The following is a 19,869-nucleotide window of genomic DNA, read 5'->3' as shown; positions in this document are numbered from 1 at the left end:
TATACCATACACTCAAGGAACAGAGGGTGTATCACATCTCATCCCTGTCGCAGTAACACAATGGTGAACACAACACCTAAATACACAAATATATAAACCAACACGAGTACACCAACAGTGTCACCTTAAATATGAACAACAACAGGGGATAGGGCAATGCCACACATAAAGAAACAAACAAAACAAATAATAAAATAAGAAATTTAATCAACCCATCAGACAACATTCAAATTCTTATGTTCCCATATTGTACAGAACATCACATTTCTCACATTTATTTATTTAGATTGGGGACAGTGCATATTAATGGACATTGTACATATGTAAATATGCCAGATCATAGTCATGGCTAATTTCCGTCTGTAGTCCCCAGGCAGGTTGTTGTAATAGTAAAAAAGACACATTCATTCCATAGCTTGTGCGACTTCTTATCTGATACATTCTATGGTTTCTCAGCTATGGTCCATGGCACCAGGCCCCTTTACACAATGGCTGCAAGTCTCGTACCAATATAATCCAGGAATGGGGACCTAATTCTACAAACACATTTTTGTTTAACTAATAACACACAAATTATCAATATTATTTACTTAGAATACCACCCAAACATAGTGTTGGTCAAAAAAAGTATTTGAATCTTTAGGCTTATGATAACAACAAAGTAAGGAGTTGTCAAAGTCAATAACAGCAGCTTGGAAGCGTAACTTAGAGACACTCCGACTTTAAAAAAACAAACACACACTTCAATAATTTTTGATATTCACAAGAAACGTCAGCTGATGTGAGCTGATGTGAGCCTCACAGAAAAATAAGATTAAGAAAGAATCAATAGCTAATTTGCATAAAGCTGAAAGGTCATAGAGTCATCTCAAAGAGTTCAGATCATCATCAGCCCTCAGTCAGACTAAGTGTCTATAAATGGAGACAGTTTGTCTGACTGGTGACTTTCCATAGGAGTGGGCGTTCAGTGGAGATGACTCCAAAAGTTCAACAACACAGAGCGATCAGTGATGAAACAAAGAAGCTCAGAGAAGAAGATAAAGGCTTGAAGGAAACAGTGAAGTTGTTTCACATCTCTGCTCATGACTCAATTGTACACAAATTATGGCTGCACGGAGCGCGGCGTCCTGCCATGGACACCACAGAGGAAGCTGCTCCTTTCCAAATCAAACATCACTGAGCCCCTGAAGTTTGTCCAAGAGAAAGCACAAGTCTCAGCAGGACAAGAGGGAAAATGTTTTGTGGCCCGATGAAACCCATGGTGAATTGTTTGGGAGGAAAATGCAGTCTGTATCTTGTATCTGGTCTTTGTATACAACACAAAAACAGGTGAAGGTGAAGTAAGCTGAGGGGAGAAACGTGGTCTCTCTGCTCAACATCATCATGGGGAAAATGAACTCCCTGGTTTATCAAGGTGTTTTACAGGATGACGCCAGGTAGGCTTCACCTGCTGAAGCTGAGGAGATGTTGGTGATGCAGCTGGACAATGAGCTCAAACATGAAAGTGAATCTTCTACAATATGACTTCAAACAAATAAAATCCTCCCATAGACCCCCAGACCTTAACCCGACAGAGAGTTGAAGTTAGAAATGTAAACAATAGAGTTAACTGAACTTGGATTAAGAGTTATAAAATACAAAACCAAACGAGTTAAGTTGAAAAAAAGCGCATTGAACTGGAAAGTCAACATGGACAGGTGTTACAGACAGATTTATACATTCTCAGCAATTCACAGCAATTATACATTCTCAGTTTCTCATTAACAGGATGATCTCACACCTGCTGCTGCTGACACCACATTATAGCTTCCAGAGTCACAGCTGTTTGCCCACAGTGACCGCAAAGAGGTAAGCTGCACACTGAATTCAACACTAACCATTGTTGTCATCAGCACTGTCAGAAACAACAATGATTTAGGCTACCTTTGTGTGTATCAGTGACACATGTTTTACTCGCATGCCGGGAATTCTGTTAATATCCTTGTGTTTGTATATTTAAAAACTTCATCTAATGAGTTGTGGGAGCTCTCAGCGACCAGGGAGTTGTGGGTTAAGCCTCTCTCCACCGCTGGTTGTGACTGCTCAGCGAACTGCAGGATCATAGCACTCTGCGGCCTGTATCTACTAACAAGCATTTTATCATCAACCGCAACACATGGGCTGGATCTGCCATCTGCCTCTCAAGTTCTGCCTGTCGTGATATTTTGTTGCGTGAGATGGATTAACATGGATTAAACTTCACCCTGTGAACACTGGGATCAATAGCTGATTACCTACTAATGGATGGATAATACACAACTGGCCAATCTAAAGGATTCATTCATGGTTTCTGGCCACTGTGTTTGCAAATTAGCACAAAGCACCAAAGTACAGCTGAGATTGAGTGATTGAATTCTGTTTTCTGATATTTATTGATAAACCAACGTATGTGTAAACAGGTGAACAGTCAGTGAGATTCATCTTCTGGGAAATACAAATGTGCAGAATTTAATCCAACCACAGACTGCTGCCTAACTGAGAAAGTGACAGTAGTGTGGCTAATGAAAGGAACCTGGGGTGGTAGATTGTTTCAGAAGTGGTGAATCTTTGACCATTTCAGGTTTACATCACCACCTCAAAGCAAATACCATGTTCAACCACAGAAGCTGCAGCATTTTTTTTTTTTCCTCTGAAGAAGACAAATCCAACCAGCAGCCTCCATGTCTCACCCATCACCCATCGATCTCCCCTGGGCTAAAAAACTCCTCTTCCCTCTTGTACTTGAGCTATGTCATACAACCTGCCACGGTGTGTGTGTGTGTGTGTGTGTGTGTGGGTGCGTATTTGTGTGTGTTCAGTCTTACAATGGATTACTCATTGAAAAACACACTCTCAGACAGGCAGAGTACAAGCCAGACAAGTTCAAACACAACACCCCCGCCATCTCCCCCATACCATATCACTAACAGACAATGTTGGGCTTCTTCTCCTTTCTGTCACCTTGACACTCGACAGCGGGGGGGTGGGGGGGGGGGGCTGAGTGAAACCAAGACCGAGTGGACTGTGTGACCCGTGGGGCACTTCAGAGGGTGTGTTATGTACGCAGGAAGTGGGAGACAGATAATAGAGCGAGGCTGAAACTCCGAGCGTGTGGAGAACGTGTCTGGAAGTGAAAGGCGCAGACTTAAGTGGAGAGAGGCTGCGGATGTGGATGACAGGTGATGGCGTTAACAGACAGGATGGGCCGGTCAACAGGGTTGTCATCTTTCTGTCATTAAACGGCCGCTGGCTCGTTCATCACACCAGGTGCTGGAGCGAGTTTACAGCCACAGAGCGTTGCCTTCACCTTCTCTGTTTTTCCAGCAGATTGAACTTTGGAAGAATACCTGAACCTTTACATATTCTTTATTCATGCACTCCTTTATTTGCAAGCAGATACAAGAGTGGGGGTATTACTAAGCTTTGATAGGTTGCCAGGTCCTCCCCAACTCAACCTGCCCTAACAGATTCCACTGCACATTCAGTTGTAATTACAACACATCCCTGCTGCTTTAAAACTGCAGACATACCACAAAAGTGACTTCAGCTATACCTTTTGTGTGCGTCCGCATCGGCCTGTGTGTGTGGTGTGTGCATTTAAACCGTATCTGTATGCATGTGCACTTCAGTCAGTGTACATGTGAGGACTTGTGCATGTGTGCATGTGTGTGTGTGTGTGTGTGTGTGTGTTTGTATAGTACACAGGAGTGTTACTAAGGGTGGGAGGCAGCTGTGACTGCTGAGGAGGGAGTGTGCAGGGTGAGGAGCAGTAAGAAGGCGAGGAATCACAAAGGGAGGAGAGAATGGAGAATCCAGCTGCTCTCCGTCGAGGCCAAGACACTTTGCAGAGCCAGCTGAAGGGAAGATGGTGAAAGGGAGAGGGGAGGACTCCGATAGGTCTGAGATATTAAAAACAGTCCTGGAGAAGAAGGACTGAAATGAAAAGAACGCAAGTATAGAAATCAGAGCAGCAAACACGAGGCAGGAAATAGGGGGGAAATTATTCAAGTCCTTATGATGTGAATATACACATACAAACACACTTGAGCACAGCATCAGAGTGGAGTTGTTTGTGTGTGAGAAATGCGTGTCACATCCAACCAACTGTAGCCCACCATCCTCCTTCCCACGGGCTGCATGAGTATGGAGAACTCTGAACTGGATGAGTCACTACCACTGACCTTTCTCATGTGGTTTCTGAATAAGTGGGACTTTAGTATTTCTTGGTTTATGGCGAGCTTTGGAGCTTCTTGGAGCAGTTTGTACTTTTGGATGGAAACCCTTGGTTTCACATGGTACAAGAGAGCACTTGGGGGCACACTGAGACTGTGAATGGCATTTCCTTTTTATTTCGTTGAACCGTACTCAACAAAGCAGAATTCTTAGCTCTCAGTTACTCCATTGAGAAGTTTTTGGAAACAAGCAGCAGCGCCTTTCCAGAGGAGTCAGGGGTAAAGTTTCTGACATGCCGCTGGAGTCAGAGCCTTGTGGGCTATTTGAAAAGCACCCATAATGTGCTCTTTCAGAGAGCTTCTTCATAAATCACAGGGCCTTTCACCTCGGGTGGTAGACATAATCAAATCTCTAAACCTGCTGGAGCAGTCAACCATCTTTTTAATGTTTGTCCAACTTGCCCGAGATCAGTTCATGTGAGCCAAAAAGATGAGAGCATTTATCCTCCATCTATAAATGTCGCCCTCCTGCCAATCCTCGACACAATGAGACCATTGTCTGTGCAGAGCTCTCCGGAGGAGCGGAGCCAGCTATAGAGAGAACCTCCATCGACGCAGCTTGGCAGAACCAGCCTGTGACATTTTACTGTGGAAACTTGCAGTGGGTGTTGGCTTCACCAGTGTGGAGAGTTGTTGGCTGACAATTTTTGCAAAACAGATGTTCCATATAGCTGGATGCTTCGAGCCGTACCCAGTTTCACTCCAAGACAGTGCACAGACACCGGTGCTTCTGTCCAAACTTAGATATACACTTGGATATTTTCTGTGAAAATGCCTTCGTGCCATGAACTGGACAGTTGCTTGTGTTTAATGTTACTTGTCTTATTTGTTTGGAAAAGGCAAAGATTAAGTATTCCCCTGAATGTAGTAATGGCCTTGGAACACAGTGAGATATCAACACCTTCACACAGAGGCAGCATCCCTTCGAACATACAATTTTTAATGTGAATGTCTCCCCCCCCAAAAGAAAAAACAAAATGTTCCGAAGGTTATTAAACCCTTGGGGAAATACCATCATGGACACTATTTAAAAGACAAGATGTGCTGTGGAGATACACAGGATGCTGAGCAGTGGAGGCAGGAAAGTACCACTGACGCAGGACCGGAGGGATCCCTGTTGCTCAGGAAGGCGGCGGGCACTTGGCTCATTTCTTGTCGTCTCCACATCCCGGTGATGGGAAGTTCCTCTGACCCCCTCATTGGTATTTTTAGTGTGATGGTTTTTATTTATGTGTCATGTCAGAATCCTCTACGTGGGAGGCAAAGAGTCCTCTCGGCTCAGCCATGAGAGCCACTTCAAAATGTAAATTCTGCTAAATATTTTGTCTGTGTTGTTTTGCTCTTCTCCGGCATCCCTTTGTATTTATCTTGATTTTCCATCATCTTTATACCTGCATCTTTGTTTTTCTCTCTTATCTCTTTCTGCGTCAGCTTTTCTCTCATCCTTCTTCTTTTATATCCCTTTGCAATGCAGTTCCTTTTGCCGAGTGGCACTTTTCTTCATCAAATCTGCGCAAAAAAACCCCACGGTTTGCTCGAAACCAGACCTCGAATACCATCGTCTGGCAAAGAGGAAGAAAACACTGGCAAATATAGATCTGTGTGGAATTCACTCCACCACTGACAGTGGCATTCCAATACGTAGCCAAAAACTCTGCAGCCAAAGCTTTAATGGGTAATTACAACTAGGCTGCTATTATGGGCCAAAGTTACAAGAGCCTGTATAAGAGGCAGTAACTCGGGCTGCTTGAAGAGTGTTTTCAGGCTCCCCCCCCCCCCCCACCCACCCCCTTTATTTCCATGTTATCACACCCTCAATGCTGTGAGCCACAAAATGTTATAAACTCTTCCATTGCCTCGATGACATCTTACTGTTTTCGCGTCTCCTCCCGTTCCTCCCAATCCCTCTGCTGCTGCCCTGCCCAGAGCCCAAAGGTCAAGTTTACTGTGTTTTTGTTGAGTTTTTTCTCCCCCACTGAAACAGAACTTCTAGTTGTCATCCCAGCAGGATTATCATGGTATGTGAAAATGAGCAGAAACAGATCACCGCTCAGGTTGCATAATCTGACACAGTGATTGAGACGGTGGACGCAGCGTGCTGACACGAGGCCATGTCAGTTGGAAACAGCTGGCAAGGTCTCTGGATTTCAGCACAGTGTCAAATGCTGACATGAGCTTCAGTTTGTGTATTTCATACACACACACAGACACGCACAAACACACACTGACTTGCATGTAATCTGTCATTGCAGAATTTATGCAATGCCTGACATGTTGAAATACAGAAAGAAATGTGCGCACATGCTCGTTCAAACATTATGCACTCGTAGCATGCTCTGTGCACGTGTGCGTTCAGCTATTTATTGCTCTGACACACAAAGACGCAGACACACACAGTGCCAAGTTGTTCCAGGTGGGGGTATGGCACTGTATGTTTCTGACTGATTTACAGTTCAGACCAAATTGTAAAAAAAGAAAAGAAAAAAAGAGAAGCACAGGAAGAGAAACTCCCACCTGCAATAAAATCCACACCGCGCTTTGGGAGGCTGCAAATGAGCATGTGTGAGAACTTTTATTTCAAAGTAAAATAAACACTGCAGAGAAGTTAATGTTGCATGTCTGTTGTGCAGAATGGATTGTGAATGGATTGTGATGCAGCTTCTCAGACATTTAGAGTTTATGCATTTGCAACAAAAGCATTAAATAAAGTTTGCAGTAACTGGACACAGACTTAGATTGTCATGGCTGCCAAAGTCGCTCTTGTAAACACAATGAACAAAGTGACACACAAGTATAATTAGGTGTGTGTACTTGGTGTAAATAGTTTTTGATATGGGGGATTACAACGACATTTAGGTCAAATGTCATAATCCCTCCCAATCAGTGACTAGTGTTTATTTACTAGGTGTGTATTGAGAAAGGTGTGTTTATTGTTGATATGTCAGCTATAAAAATTCAAGTACTTGGACATGATGCGTCACATCAGAGGAATTTAGACCTTTGTTTGGTCCCACTTGAATTCCTACATCCTCTCCCATCCATTTATTCCCTCCTACCCCCATTGTTTCTGTTTCACACACACAAACACACTATTATCAATACTGTCCATGCAGCCCTGTGCTAAACATTGCTCTCACTTCTCTTTCTACTTATAAATCTTGCTTTATTTTTGCTGAGTGGTTGACCTCAGGGGATAGCCAGCATGCAAAGCTGTTGACCTTTTTCCGCTTTGAGACTATGTGCTGTATAATTTCAAAGATGCACTCCCAGTGGTTTAAATGCTGCAAGTATTTGTGGTTTCTCTTGGTGAACCAGAGGTTTCTTCAGTTCTAGGATAACTGGATACATGTTTGTCTCATTCATGAAAAAAAAAACGTATTAGAGAATAAGTCAAGGGTAAAGAGGTAAAAGAGCTTTAAGATATCAAAAGGGCAGGAGGGCATAATTTACTTTTTTCTTTGGACCCCCCCAAAAGTTATTTCAATCAGTAAAAAATGTTGTATTTACGCTTGTTTCCTCATTAAACCACGGGTACGCATGTCTCAAACCAGCTGATTCCTCCCCATGGAAAAGCCTATATATAAATAATTTGTTTCCCATTCTCTGCCAAGGGATGCAAAGTGTGTTTTTCATGGGTTCCCCATTTATATCCCTGGTAATAGAGTAAGTTGAAGGCTTAAATCTAATTCTGGCTCAGGTTGAAAGAGTTGACGCCTGGATGTTGAACACAGTCTCATTTACTATTCTGAGTTACTGGGGAGACTGAGGGGAGGAGTGAGGTACACAAGACATTGAGATGTGTCAGGTCAAGTAAAGCAGCAGCAGCCAGAGGGAAGTTAAAGCAGCTTGACCTTCAAAATAAAGACACATTTTTCACACAGTGGTTATGTGTGATGTGTTGTCTGTTGTTTGAATAAGAGTTTCCTACCAATGAGCTACAATAATAAACAGACATTGGTAATGTGACACTGCTAAGTGTTTGTAATTAAGTGTAGGCTATATGTCAGAGGTAGTCTATATATAGGCTCGATAGCTGCTGCAAAGTCCCTGCATTTACAGCTAGAACACAAATACTGTACACTGACAGTAATAGAAGTTAAGCACACTTAATGCAATCAATCAACCCACTAATGATCTGTCAGCTGTAACTCTTCTATATTTAATATATATTAATGCATTGTTATATAAGCGGTTTGGCACCAACTCCAAAACATGAAATCCTAGAAAAAACAACATCTTGCTTGTTTAAACAGTGATAATATCCCGTGATATAACTTTAACAAAATGATCGGAATGAAAATCAGAAATGCTTTATCAATCCATCGTGAGTAATTCTTATACTGCGTTTCACATAAAGATAAACACAAATATTTAGCACATAATTTAATATTTATAATTTAAAAATAGCAGGATTTTTGCTTTTGCTTGTATATTTATTTTGAAAGGGCATAGCTTTTAATCTATAAACTTCCTAACATTAGTAACCAAAGTCTTGAATCTCATAAAAAATATGATAACAACAAAGCTGTGATAAAGTCCATGGGTGTATTTTGACAGCACATGAAAGCAGTGCATTTTGTCATTGGCTTCGACAAACGAGAGTTTTATTTTGAAAGTTGTGCCAGGTAAGCTTGTAACCGACTCCCCGCCCGCTTTACTTTGTCGTGAGTGCGTCCAGAGCGCGAGCTGAGCGCGAGCAGAGCGCAGTTGCGTTGAACGAGGAGCGTCCAGACTTTGCGCATAGCGACTGAAGTTTTGCGTTTATATCAACGTTTACCCGCTGACACTCCGGTTTCTCCGGTCACCGGCTCCTCGGCCATGTTCAGCGGAGGAGAAGGGGAAGAAGCTGAATAGATAAACCGGACTGAATCATGCGGCTGACGGTGGTTTAGTGACTTGGAGTGCGCTCCTCCGGGCTGTGCTGGATATATACTATAGGTAGACTTGAACACCCGCAACTTCAGTGTTACACTTGACCTCGGCGGAACCAGTTTATCATAGTAGAACCGTAGTGATGGAGAGCCACATGTTGTTGGCATGGACTCTGTTGTGTTTGCTCCTGCGGCCGTCGGCTGCTCAGAAAGTCGCACCTGAAGGAGGTAAGCCCCGTCACTGGCGCTCAGGTATATGAGCACCACGGAATTCAACTTTGATATTGAATTGAATTGAATTGAATTGAATTGAATTGAATTGAATTGAATATTTAATAGATTTAGCCCATAGGTAGTGGTTAATTTTGGAGTCTGAAAGAAAAAGATTTTTTTTAAGTACAAAATAAATTGAATAACTCTATTTCCTGGAGGAATAATGGTGTAAAGTAATTCTCTGGTACGCTAAGAACGATTTAAAATTCCCCGAGTCAATGTAAAATGAGGTTTAAAGCATTATGACACTTAATATGAGATGTGATTACTTTTCCATTCTGTGCTGATGCTGCTGCAGGAGGTGGAGGGTTGGACTGTGTGTGCGAGTTCAGGGTGTGGTTGATATTACTCCACCAGTGTTCTCAGTGAAATGGCACGACTCCATATCTTAAATTGTCAGTTGATGAAATCCAACAGCCCCGGGGGGCAGCGATTCCTCAAAAAATGTGGAAACACGCAGGGGCCACCCAGGCATGCATCCACCCAGAAGGCTCCAGATGCACCAAAACAAACACAGATATGTTCGATAAAAACCTCTTGGCTTCACTGGGAGCAGACAAAACAGTCTCCAGATCAGCTGGAAAAAAGTCAATTTGAATTATTCTTTAATCTAATTAATTAATCTATTGATAAAAACAACAACAACTCTGGTCTCTTGTAATTAATATTTGAAAAATATAATTAAAAAAAGTTGTTGTTTATGGCACATTTGATACACTACAGTAGTTCAAAGTGCTTTAGCTACATAGCAATAAAGTATAAAACACACTAAAGGGCAGAGATTTATCATAAAAGAGTGAGAGAGGTCAAATTAATTACTAAATGAGTATCTATTTAGGATTCATTGAAAGAAGAGTGACACTGAGATGCCTTTTGCATGTTGTGGTTGAGCTCATGAGGCTAAACTTGGTGCTGGTGACACCGTGGGGTCTGCTCTTTATGACTGTTAACATAGGAGTGAGAGAGATGCTGTCACTTATCTATGTCCATTAATAGGGCCCTGACGGGACTAAACCAATTTAGATTACAGCTATTTGGCTTTTTTTATATACTATATAAGTGCTCCCTGTTATTGCTGTCATCCTTGTTTAACAGAGATCTTATTCTACCGATACAGAAAAAGCTTGTGCATATTCTCATTTGTCCAGGTCATAGTATCTCAAAGGAGTCTAAATCGAAAGCAACTGCACTTGGTAAGTCCAGGTCCAGTTGCTTTCGATTTAAACTCCTTTGACATACAGAAAAAGATAACTATTATTATAACTGGTATATTTCTGCACACAAAACATATGGTTTGAGAGTCCCCCCCCGCCCCACCCCCATGTACCGTTTCACTGGGGGGCCATGTGCAGCTTTTACATCTCATTCTTCCACCATCACATCACTCAAGTGTCTCAAAGTTGCCAATAAATCTGATTTATTGTGTGTACGCCATAACAATATGCTGCGTTTAAACATGTCTTCCCTGCAGATTAACAGTCCAGACTTCAGCATGTGGGTTTCAGATAAAGACATACCTGAACAAAGGTGGTGGTCGGGGGGCTGTGATAGGCAGCAGCCCCCACCCCCCCACCCTCCCATCCAACCGACTGCCTTTTGCTCCAAAGTCCAAACAACAGGAGCGATGGAATTCTTTAGATTGATGGAGAGGAAGGCAGCGAGTGTGACCACATGCGCCCTCTGTTTTCTCAGCTTCCACCCCCCACAACTTATCTCACGTGTTAAATATTCAAAAATTAGAAGAGGCTTCCATATTTGTGAAGATGTCTTCGAAACATGGCAACAATGCCACTAACTCTCACTGTATATCTTTCTATCACATGTTTATTTTTCTTTCCCCTCCACTGTTGCTCGGAGATTTTAACAATGGCTGTTTTCCTCGCATGATTTCACAATCTGAACATCTGCAGCTAAGTGTTGCTTTTAGATTCTGTCCGTTCGCTACTGCTTCTTTCCTTCTCTGCTCGCTTTCACTGATCTGTATATGGCCATCCAACATTCCTCTTCGTCTCTCACATGGAACTGCCAGTACACCCCCCTCACCACCACCGAGCCTCACTCCTCTCCTTTTAACGCCTTTTATTTTCCCCTGTCCCTCCTCTTTTCTCCACTGGCCTCCCCACCACTAATACCCAGCAGCTACTGTTTTCCCACCCTCCTGCTCTTCACTCGGGAGATTTCGCTTTTAACTTTGCCTCTGTTAAGAAATCTGGAAGATCTTGCCTTCACTGCTTGACCGCCTTTTATCGTTCACTTCTGAAGCGACCGAAAGGCAGCGGCATCAGCTTGTCCTTCCTCTTCCTCTGTGTGTTTTGATTTGCACTTATCTTAACTCTAATTACTTTGCCTCTGAGTTTCTGCTGCTTTCATGTCGACAATGAGCCCTTTAAAGGTTGTTCCAAGAAGGTGGATGGAGAAAGGGAGGGAATTTCCAAATGTGTTTGTGCAAGTGAAGCGTGAGAGGAAACCTGTGGAAAAAGCTGTGGAGTATAAAAGGAATGATTCCACCCCTTTAGAGTCTTTGATTTGCACATTTATAATAGCATTGATGATCCGTATTTTCTTTTCTCAACAGTGCTGAACTGCTGCGAAGGTGACGTCCTGTTCTTATTGGACTCCTCAGGGAGCGTGTCATCCTATGACTACTCCCGCATGCTCACCTTCCTGTCCGAGCTCCTCCTCCCCTTCTCACTGGGAGAGGACCAGGTGAGGGTGGGACTTCTGCAGGTGGGCACCAAACCGCGCCTTGAGTTTGGCTTTGACACCTACAGAACCCAAAGTAGCCTCCAGGGAGCATTGAGTAACACCAAACCTCTCAGGGGGGACACCAACACCGTGGAGGCGCTGAGACTGGCAAAGGAGCGGGTGCTGAGACCCGGAACGGCGGACGGGGCCCGGGCGGGGCTCCCGAGGGTGCTGGTGTGGTTAACGGATGGGGTGAAACCGGGGGATGTGGTTGGACCAATGGCTGAGCTGCGAGATGAGGGCGTGGCTGTGCTGGTGGTCTCCACTGGGCACGGCAACTATCAGGTGCTGAGGCAGGTGGTGACCCCACCTGTGGAAGACCACCTGTACTTTGTGGACATTGATGATATGAGCATCATCACAGAGGATCTGAGGGACGCCATCATCGGTGAGTAGATCACAGGTGATTTTTTGAGGTTTTTGGTACAGAGTCTGGAATGTACCAAAATTAACGATCTTTTAATAATAGTCAGTGGTAAAAGGCTCATAAACCTATGTGCCTTCCTGTCTATCCAAATGTGTTCAAATGACAGCATTCGTCTCCTTTCATTAATTGATGAAAATGATTTTAAATTATAATTTTTTTTTAATAGGAATTGATCAAAGGAGCTTTTTTTGTTACTGGCTGCATAGCATCGCAAATGTTGGCTTCACTTCATCATTGCAGTTCATTGTGTTTACAATCCAAGAGGTTACAGTACATCCTCTGAGCAGCACTATTCATTATCAGGTCAGACAGGGCGCTACACTGACTCGGTAGTGGAAAGTGAGGCGACCATCCCACCCGTAAAGGAAATAATCTACACCTACAACAGTTGTTAACATTCGATATGTGGCCAATAGCAAAACTTACAAATACCTCCTTTAAAGCTGTATCCACAATTGATCACATGACTACGTGTACTGTGAAAGAAGATGGCCCCACTCACAAAAGTGTAAGCATTGCATTGAGCAAATATTATTGCATCAAATGGATAAACCAAAAAGACACAATTTCTGGTTATCTATGAAATAGTGGCAGGAATAATGATGGAAAAAAAATCTATACAACTATCTAGACACATACCAACTAGAAAAAGTGAGAAATGCATTTTCTACGATTTGGCCAGATATCTATAAAAGCTCACAAGGGAGGTACACTGTAAGGCTGTATTGCCCAATGTATTTCAGTGGCTCTGACAAGACAGATACAATCACACTTGTTGCCTTCCACTCACACAGAGATGTCTTGCATGTCTCTGTGCTTCTCCCTGATTCCACACATGCTCCTGAAGACTGTGAAACTAAATAGGAAACGGGGACACTGAGCGTGTCTTTGTGCGTGTGTAACAGTCTCTGTAATGAGATAGGCCGATCTATTAATGGATTAATGATTCAGTTTCCCTTGCTGCATCCTCCAACACTACAGTATGCCAGACATGATACATAGATATACGTACTGATATAAATAGATCAGGGGGGTGCCCATGTCTGTGGCCTGATTAGGTAGCTGCATTACACTCACCAGGGGCCTTTCAGCAATTATACAATGTATACTGCAGTTGCAAGACATGATGCATAGTATAAATAAAGCTTATGCACCGGTCCTTGCTTGGCGGCTAATGATCCTCTAACAGATATCAGTGGCTCTGTGGCATTTCTTATTTTGTTGCAGGGCCTCACTGGCTTGGCTATTTCAAGTTGTCGTATTGTAAGGGTTATGAATCCACTTGGAAACCCAAGTCTGTCTGTCTGTCTGTCTGTCTACGTGGGTGGCTGTCTGAAGCCAAGGCATTTTTAGAACTGTGTCTTATCATCTTCCTTGTCATAGTTCTTCCTCTGTCTCTGCGTAAAATCATAACTTCTTCTTTAATCCTGACAGAAGAATGCAAGCACACGCTATAAGTTTATTCTTTCATCCAACAGAGATAATCCGAGCTGAACGAATCAACGTTCGTGACGTCTCCACCAACTCAGCCACGCTCCAGTGGCGACCCGTTCTCTCCGGTTTGACGGGCCACTATGAGATCCGCTTCGCCCCGGTTCTGACGGGAGGTGCGGGAGTCGGCGGAGGAGCTGGAAGCGGGACCAGTCCGAGCACAGGTGGTAGTCAGTACCAGAGACTCATCCAAGCTGCCGACTCCAGCACTGCCAGTCTAACGGGGCTGAAGCCTGACACCACCTACACTGCCACACTGACCCCGGAGTCCAATGAACAGGCATTCAACACACTCTCTGTCAGCTTCACAACGAAACCAGGTTGGGTCACATCCTTTTTACATGTTGTGTCATAGGCCTGAAGGAGGTCACAGACCGAAAGCTTGCCGAAATAAATTGATATATGCAACTGTGCAATTAATCTGCCATTTACTGAATCATCTCTACTTCCAGTTTAAGCAAAAAGGCAAACATTTGTGAGTCGCTTTATTTGATAGTATAGTTGAGAGAGACAGGAAATGGCGAGGCAGAGAGAGCTAATGGCATGCAGCAAAGGGCCACCCGATGCAGGATTCGAACGGGAGTCGGCTGCAGTTATTTTGACAAATAGAAAGAAAAAAAAAATGTGGCAGTTTACAGGTCATTACAACTCAAATAATGTGGATTATTCATAACACTTTGTTTTGACTACATACTATTAAGAATTACTTAAGTAATCGTAAAATACTTAAAGGATAATTCCGGTCATTTTTGACCCCCAAAATCGTTGTCCTGATGGTCACCCAGTGTTGGGGGGAGCAAAAAATGCGACTAAAATTGATGCAGGCAAACCGGAGTTACACCGTGGCTAGACCTATGGTCCTATGGGGGCAATTTTTTCAACCACAACAAACACTCAAAAAACAATCAAATATCTATGGTACATGACTCGAATCCTTATGACACACCACTGAACTCATATAGTGTACAGTATAAACAGTATAAACTTTGTGTTTTCGCATGTAGTCACTCACCTCAGACAGCCTGAAACATCCTGGAAAGACATTACTATCCGATCGCAGAGCGCCTGCTCTCCCCGCCACAGAAACAAACACTTTTTCCTTGTTGTGATGATTTCTTTAGAAAAATAAACGGTCGGAGATATTTTGGACATTACCACTGCACTGCTTGACTGTTTATTTTTGTATAGAAGTCATCACAACAAGGAAAAGAAAGTGTTTGTTTCTGTGGTGGGGAGAGCAGGCGCTCTGCGATCGGATAACATGTTTGTTTCTGTGGCGGGGAGAGCAGGCGCTCTGCGATCGGATAACATGTCTTTCCAGGATGTTTCAGAGTTAGGCTGTCTGAGGTGAGTGATTACATGCAAAAACACAAAGTTTATACTGTTTATATCCACCTTTTTCTGAACGTCAAAAACGTGCCTGTTTTGCCGGTTTTGCTCTTCCGGTGGAATTTTATGTTTATGTTTCCATGGTTTCGGTAGTCGCGGTAAATGCATGGATTTCTTTTTTTTTTTTTTTTTTTTATGAAAATCTGTAAAACGCATGGATCATCACACCAGCTTTTAACAGTGGATATCACACAAATTGACATCCGTGTTTAAAGCCAGCGTTAATAGATCAATGTGTTTACCGCAACTATGACAACGACTGAAAACCATGGAAACGTAAACGTACAATTCCACCAAACCGGCAAAACCGGAAGCCAGTTTTGACCATAGATGATGTTCGGAAACTTGTGGATATTGTACACTATATGAGTTCAGTGGTGTGTCATAAGGATTCCAGTCATGTACTATAGATATTTGATTGTTTTTTGTGTGTTTGTTGTGGTTGAAAAAATTGCCCCCATAGGTTAGCGTTGTCGCCCATAGGACCATAGGTCTAGCCACGGTGTAACTCCGGTTTGCCTGCATCAATTTTAGTCGCATTTTTTGCTCCCCCCAACACTGGGTGACCATCAGGACAACGATTTAGGGGTCAAAAATGACCGGAATTCTCCTTTAATTCAGCATTTATAAACTATTTATGAAACATTCTTCAAAATGAAGACAACCTATGTCTTTATTATTCATCGCTGAATTTATTTGAAAATGTATTTTTCATACATGCAGCACAAGTTTACTTATGTGTTTGTCTTTTTCAATGTTTTTTTTTGTCTTCCCACACACCAGAGGTGCTGAGCCCAGCTACGGTCACTGTGTCTGAGTCAGGTCCAACCAGCGTCCGGGTGAGCTGGGGTCCTCTTCAGCCAGACACGGTCACAAGTTACCACATTGAATACTCCGCCCTGCCCCGGGGGAAGCTCCACGCTGTCACAGTGAGCAGAACGCAGAACTCTACGTTCCTCAGAGACCTCCAACCAGACACCACTTACCTGGTCACCATCAGTGCCCGGCATGCCTTGGGCAAGGAGAGGGCCATGTCTGTCAAAGTGTGTACACAGGAAGGTGAGACGTGGGAAGAAGATTTGGTCACACATTGTAATCAAGGATCCTTTTACCACAGGCTAATCCTAATCCTGCATTGCGTAGTGCTTCCTGCATCTTAGATTTCAGATAATTACAAGCAGATCCATTCAGGTTTGACTGCACCAAGGGCAGGCCTGAATATTTTCCTGTGCTGGTGCCATTAAAGCATTTGTGTTAACCTTTCCCTTCGTCTTTTTTACACCTCGTCATTCATATCTTTTTCTTCCCAGCTGTCTTTCTGACTAACGTCTCTGTGGTCTCCATTTACAGCGACTCCGGCCTTGGCAGACCTCCAGCTGACCACAGTGGGCAGTGACTCGGTGCAGGTAGACTGGAAGGGCAGTGCTTCAGGTTTGAGGGGCTACTGGCTCACCTGGGAGGGACAGCAGAACTCCGTCGAGGGTCAGCACTTGTATTTGCCGCCCAACTCTTTGTCAACACGTCTCACACACCTCCCCCCATCAGCTAGGGTGTGTGTGTCACCTATTTATCGGACGGCACGTGGGGAGGGACTGTGTTGCACAGCACAGTTTCAGTCAGGTGAGTGGTGATGGGAAATGTCATGTAATAATGTGACAGCTAAGGAAATATGCTAATTCCCTGTCTTTCCGGAGGTTTGCTGCATAATATGATGCAATAGCCAAGAGGAAATTAGCATAGCTTAGCATAACAACTGGATCTAACAGGACATTTAGGTAGGCTATAACACGCTGATTTAAATAAGATGGTTTGTCAAGTTCATACACAATACACATACACAAAAACAAACAAATGATTTCCAAAAGTCTTGCTGTTGCAGTTCAGACGATGAGGGATGGATAATCTGTCATAAAACAGTTATATATCAATCAAACGTCACATTTGTTGCTTGTACGTATCTGTTTTGGTATAGAAACAGCTTAGATTGTGGACAAAACACTCTTTAGGTGATCTATTTCCTGCTCCGGTTAGGTGCATAAAAATGTTTTATGAGAAATATTATTATTTGCCATGTTGAAAAGATCAGTGTCAATGGCTCCTGGCAATAGCGTCAAATTTCCTGTACAGGCATAGGATCAGTCCTCTACTCAAAACAAAGCATATAGGCTACATATATTTTTTTAAATGTCACACCTTTGGTGTTGAACTCCTCTAATCTATCTTTCAAAAGAGACATGAATACAAATATTTCTGAAAATGTCACACTACCTTTAAAGTTTCAATTGACTTAAATCATAAAAATAAAAAAATCTCTGGAAATTTCTTGTTTTTTTTTTATATGATTTTTTAATTTTCACACAAATAATTACACTTATGTCTACTGTATTGAAGTGAAGCAGATATAACGGAGAGTTAACTCAGATTATGGCAAATAAAAGGTGTCTGCATGCATAGGTTGGACTAGAAGTACCAGTGTTCATGTTGAACCAGCTCTTGAAACTACACTGTGCTAATTTGGCCATTTGTTGTCTGGTGGAAGTTGTCAGTGATACATGAGAATTCATTATCTAACACTCTGACCTTTGGCCAAGTTTTAATTTCTATGAATGTGAATGTCGTAACTGCTGTTCTCTCCCTCTTCCCTTTAGAAGCATTAGCATATGGCCACCAGTCATAGCACCCCTGAACTACAAGTGCACCTTACCAAACATGGAGGGACGATGGCGAGAAGAATGCAGACTTTCATCCATAATTCTTTTCCATGCCTCTCCCCTCTGTGGACATCATCCAGGAGAGATGTGTGGTTTGGCTTACTGAGCACTTACTCACGTGGAAGCCATAGACACTTAAGAGTGGTCTGGGACAATATGGCTACATGATGACTTCTACAACCTGCGACACAGAGGACTATTACTTTTCCATTTCTATTGTCTCATCTGGTTTACACCTGTACTCAATGTATAATGCTTCAGTTTAAAGATGCAGGCTTAAGATAATGATTTGTTTTGCATATACAGAGCACGGCATGCTGGGAATGTTGGATACTTTCTGTTGCTTGTTTTCGAGAAAGCTTTGTACCATATGTGGACTTTAGGCCCAAATCAACATTTTTTTAAAGTCCTGCGAACGCACAGAGAGTATCTGATTTACATTTATAATAAATACTTATGCCTTGTACTCTGTAAGTCTCAGCACATGCTTGAAATTATTGGATACTTGTGTGTGCACACTGGAGTAGATTTACATGCGGTCCCTAATAACAGGATCTTCAGGATTGCTTTGAACTTGGAAGAAATTACGAACAGACCAGCCATATGCCCTGAAACAACTGAAATGCTGCGTGTAACATGTGTGTAACTAAGACTTGCTTTGTATTGGTCTCTGGAGATAGATCCATCATTTATATTTATTAATCAACAATCATGTAAGTATGAGAATAAAGAGCGTACAGTATTTACAGACATGCTGTTTACATTTTCAGACTGTTACCTTTTTTTTAAGCGAGCCTTTGCTGCCCCCTACTGAATGGGTCCTTACAGGCTTATAGCTGATCTTTCACTGTTATCCTATCAGAACAAATATTGTTTCGTGTTTGTTGACCACTATTGGAATTTAACAAGAGCTTCAAATAAAGTCCTGTAATAATTTTGGTTATACTCATTGTTTGTTTTTTTAAATTGTGAACTGAGGTCTAAAGGTGTACATTTATTTGAGTGCTGTGTATGTTTTTCAAGTAGGCTACTGACCTTTAATCCACTACAATTAAAAGACAAATACTGTTTGACCTTGGCAGTGTCCCAACAATGCTACTTTAGATAAAGATGAGGCAGGAGAGTCTTCACGGCTACCTGAGGTCTGTGTGTGAAGTTTTTGAATAGGCCTACAGATACTTTTCGCTTAAAATAATTGCTGCACCAAACTCCATAACTGCCTTAAAAAATTAAAAATCAAATTAAACAGATAAGTTCATTCAGTAGGCCTATGTTATTTCAGAGTCATTCGATGTGCAACAATAGGCTGAATACCAAAGTATTTTCAAAACACACTCATGTAGGGCCTACTTTAACTTAGCCTACTTGTATTGGAATGATATTTAATGAGGAGGATTTCTACTTTGACCTTGGCTCAAATAATGAAGATGTGCACTACACTGATTGATTGAACTGACTGATCAATGTCAGTTTGTGAGTCATGTGGGGTAAAACCATGGATGGGTAAAACAGCAGTGAAAACAGTTTAGTAGCCTACTATGTCTAGTGGCAGCCCTAACTCCAACCCGCAGCAGTTTACTCTGTGCTAAACCGTCCTCCATAACGTGAAAATATATACCTAAACACGACATATTGAGTGTTTTTTTCTCTGCACGGTAAAAGAAAACGCCAGCTTAGATATCATAATAATACAAACGCCGTCCTGCTGTTGA

The 19,869-nt window shown here is 42.6% G+C and overlaps 1 protein-coding gene across 3 annotated transcripts; it reads left to right on the top strand.

Moving 5' to 3' along the window:
• The first annotated feature begins 8,779 nt into the window (after positions 1 to 8,779).
• Positions 8,780 to 19,085, top strand: vwa1 (von Willebrand factor A domain containing 1). 3 transcript variants are annotated; one of them, XM_083975562.1, is made up of 6 exons: positions 8,780 to 8,875; positions 11,970 to 12,527; positions 14,045 to 14,377; positions 16,230 to 16,505; positions 16,797 to 17,066; positions 18,095 to 19,085. In XM_083975562.1, the coding sequence occupies exons 2-6, from the start codon at positions 12,047 to 12,049 to the stop codon at positions 18,121 to 18,123; spliced, it is 1,389 nt and encodes a 462-aa protein (XP_083831688.1). In that variant the 5' UTR covers positions 8,780 to 8,875; positions 11,970 to 12,046; the 3' UTR covers positions 18,124 to 19,085. The 3 variants fall into 3 exon arrangements, with proteins under 3 accessions (XP_083831688.1, XP_083831687.1, XP_083831686.1); XM_083975561.1 differs by lacking the exon at positions 8,780 to 8,875 and adding an exon at positions 8,939 to 9,349 and having other exon boundaries at positions 18,098 to 19,085; XM_083975560.1 differs by lacking the exon at positions 8,780 to 8,875 and adding an exon at positions 8,939 to 9,349.
• The last annotated feature ends 784 nt before the right edge of the window (positions 19,086 to 19,869 follow it).

Source organism: Trachurus trachurus (genome assembly GCF_905171665.1).
Source record: "Trachurus trachurus genome assembly, chromosome: 7".
Taxonomy (NCBI): domain Eukaryota; kingdom Metazoa; phylum Chordata; class Actinopteri; order Carangiformes; family Carangidae; genus Trachurus; species Trachurus trachurus.
This window is presented reverse-complemented; position numbering and strand designations above follow the sequence as displayed.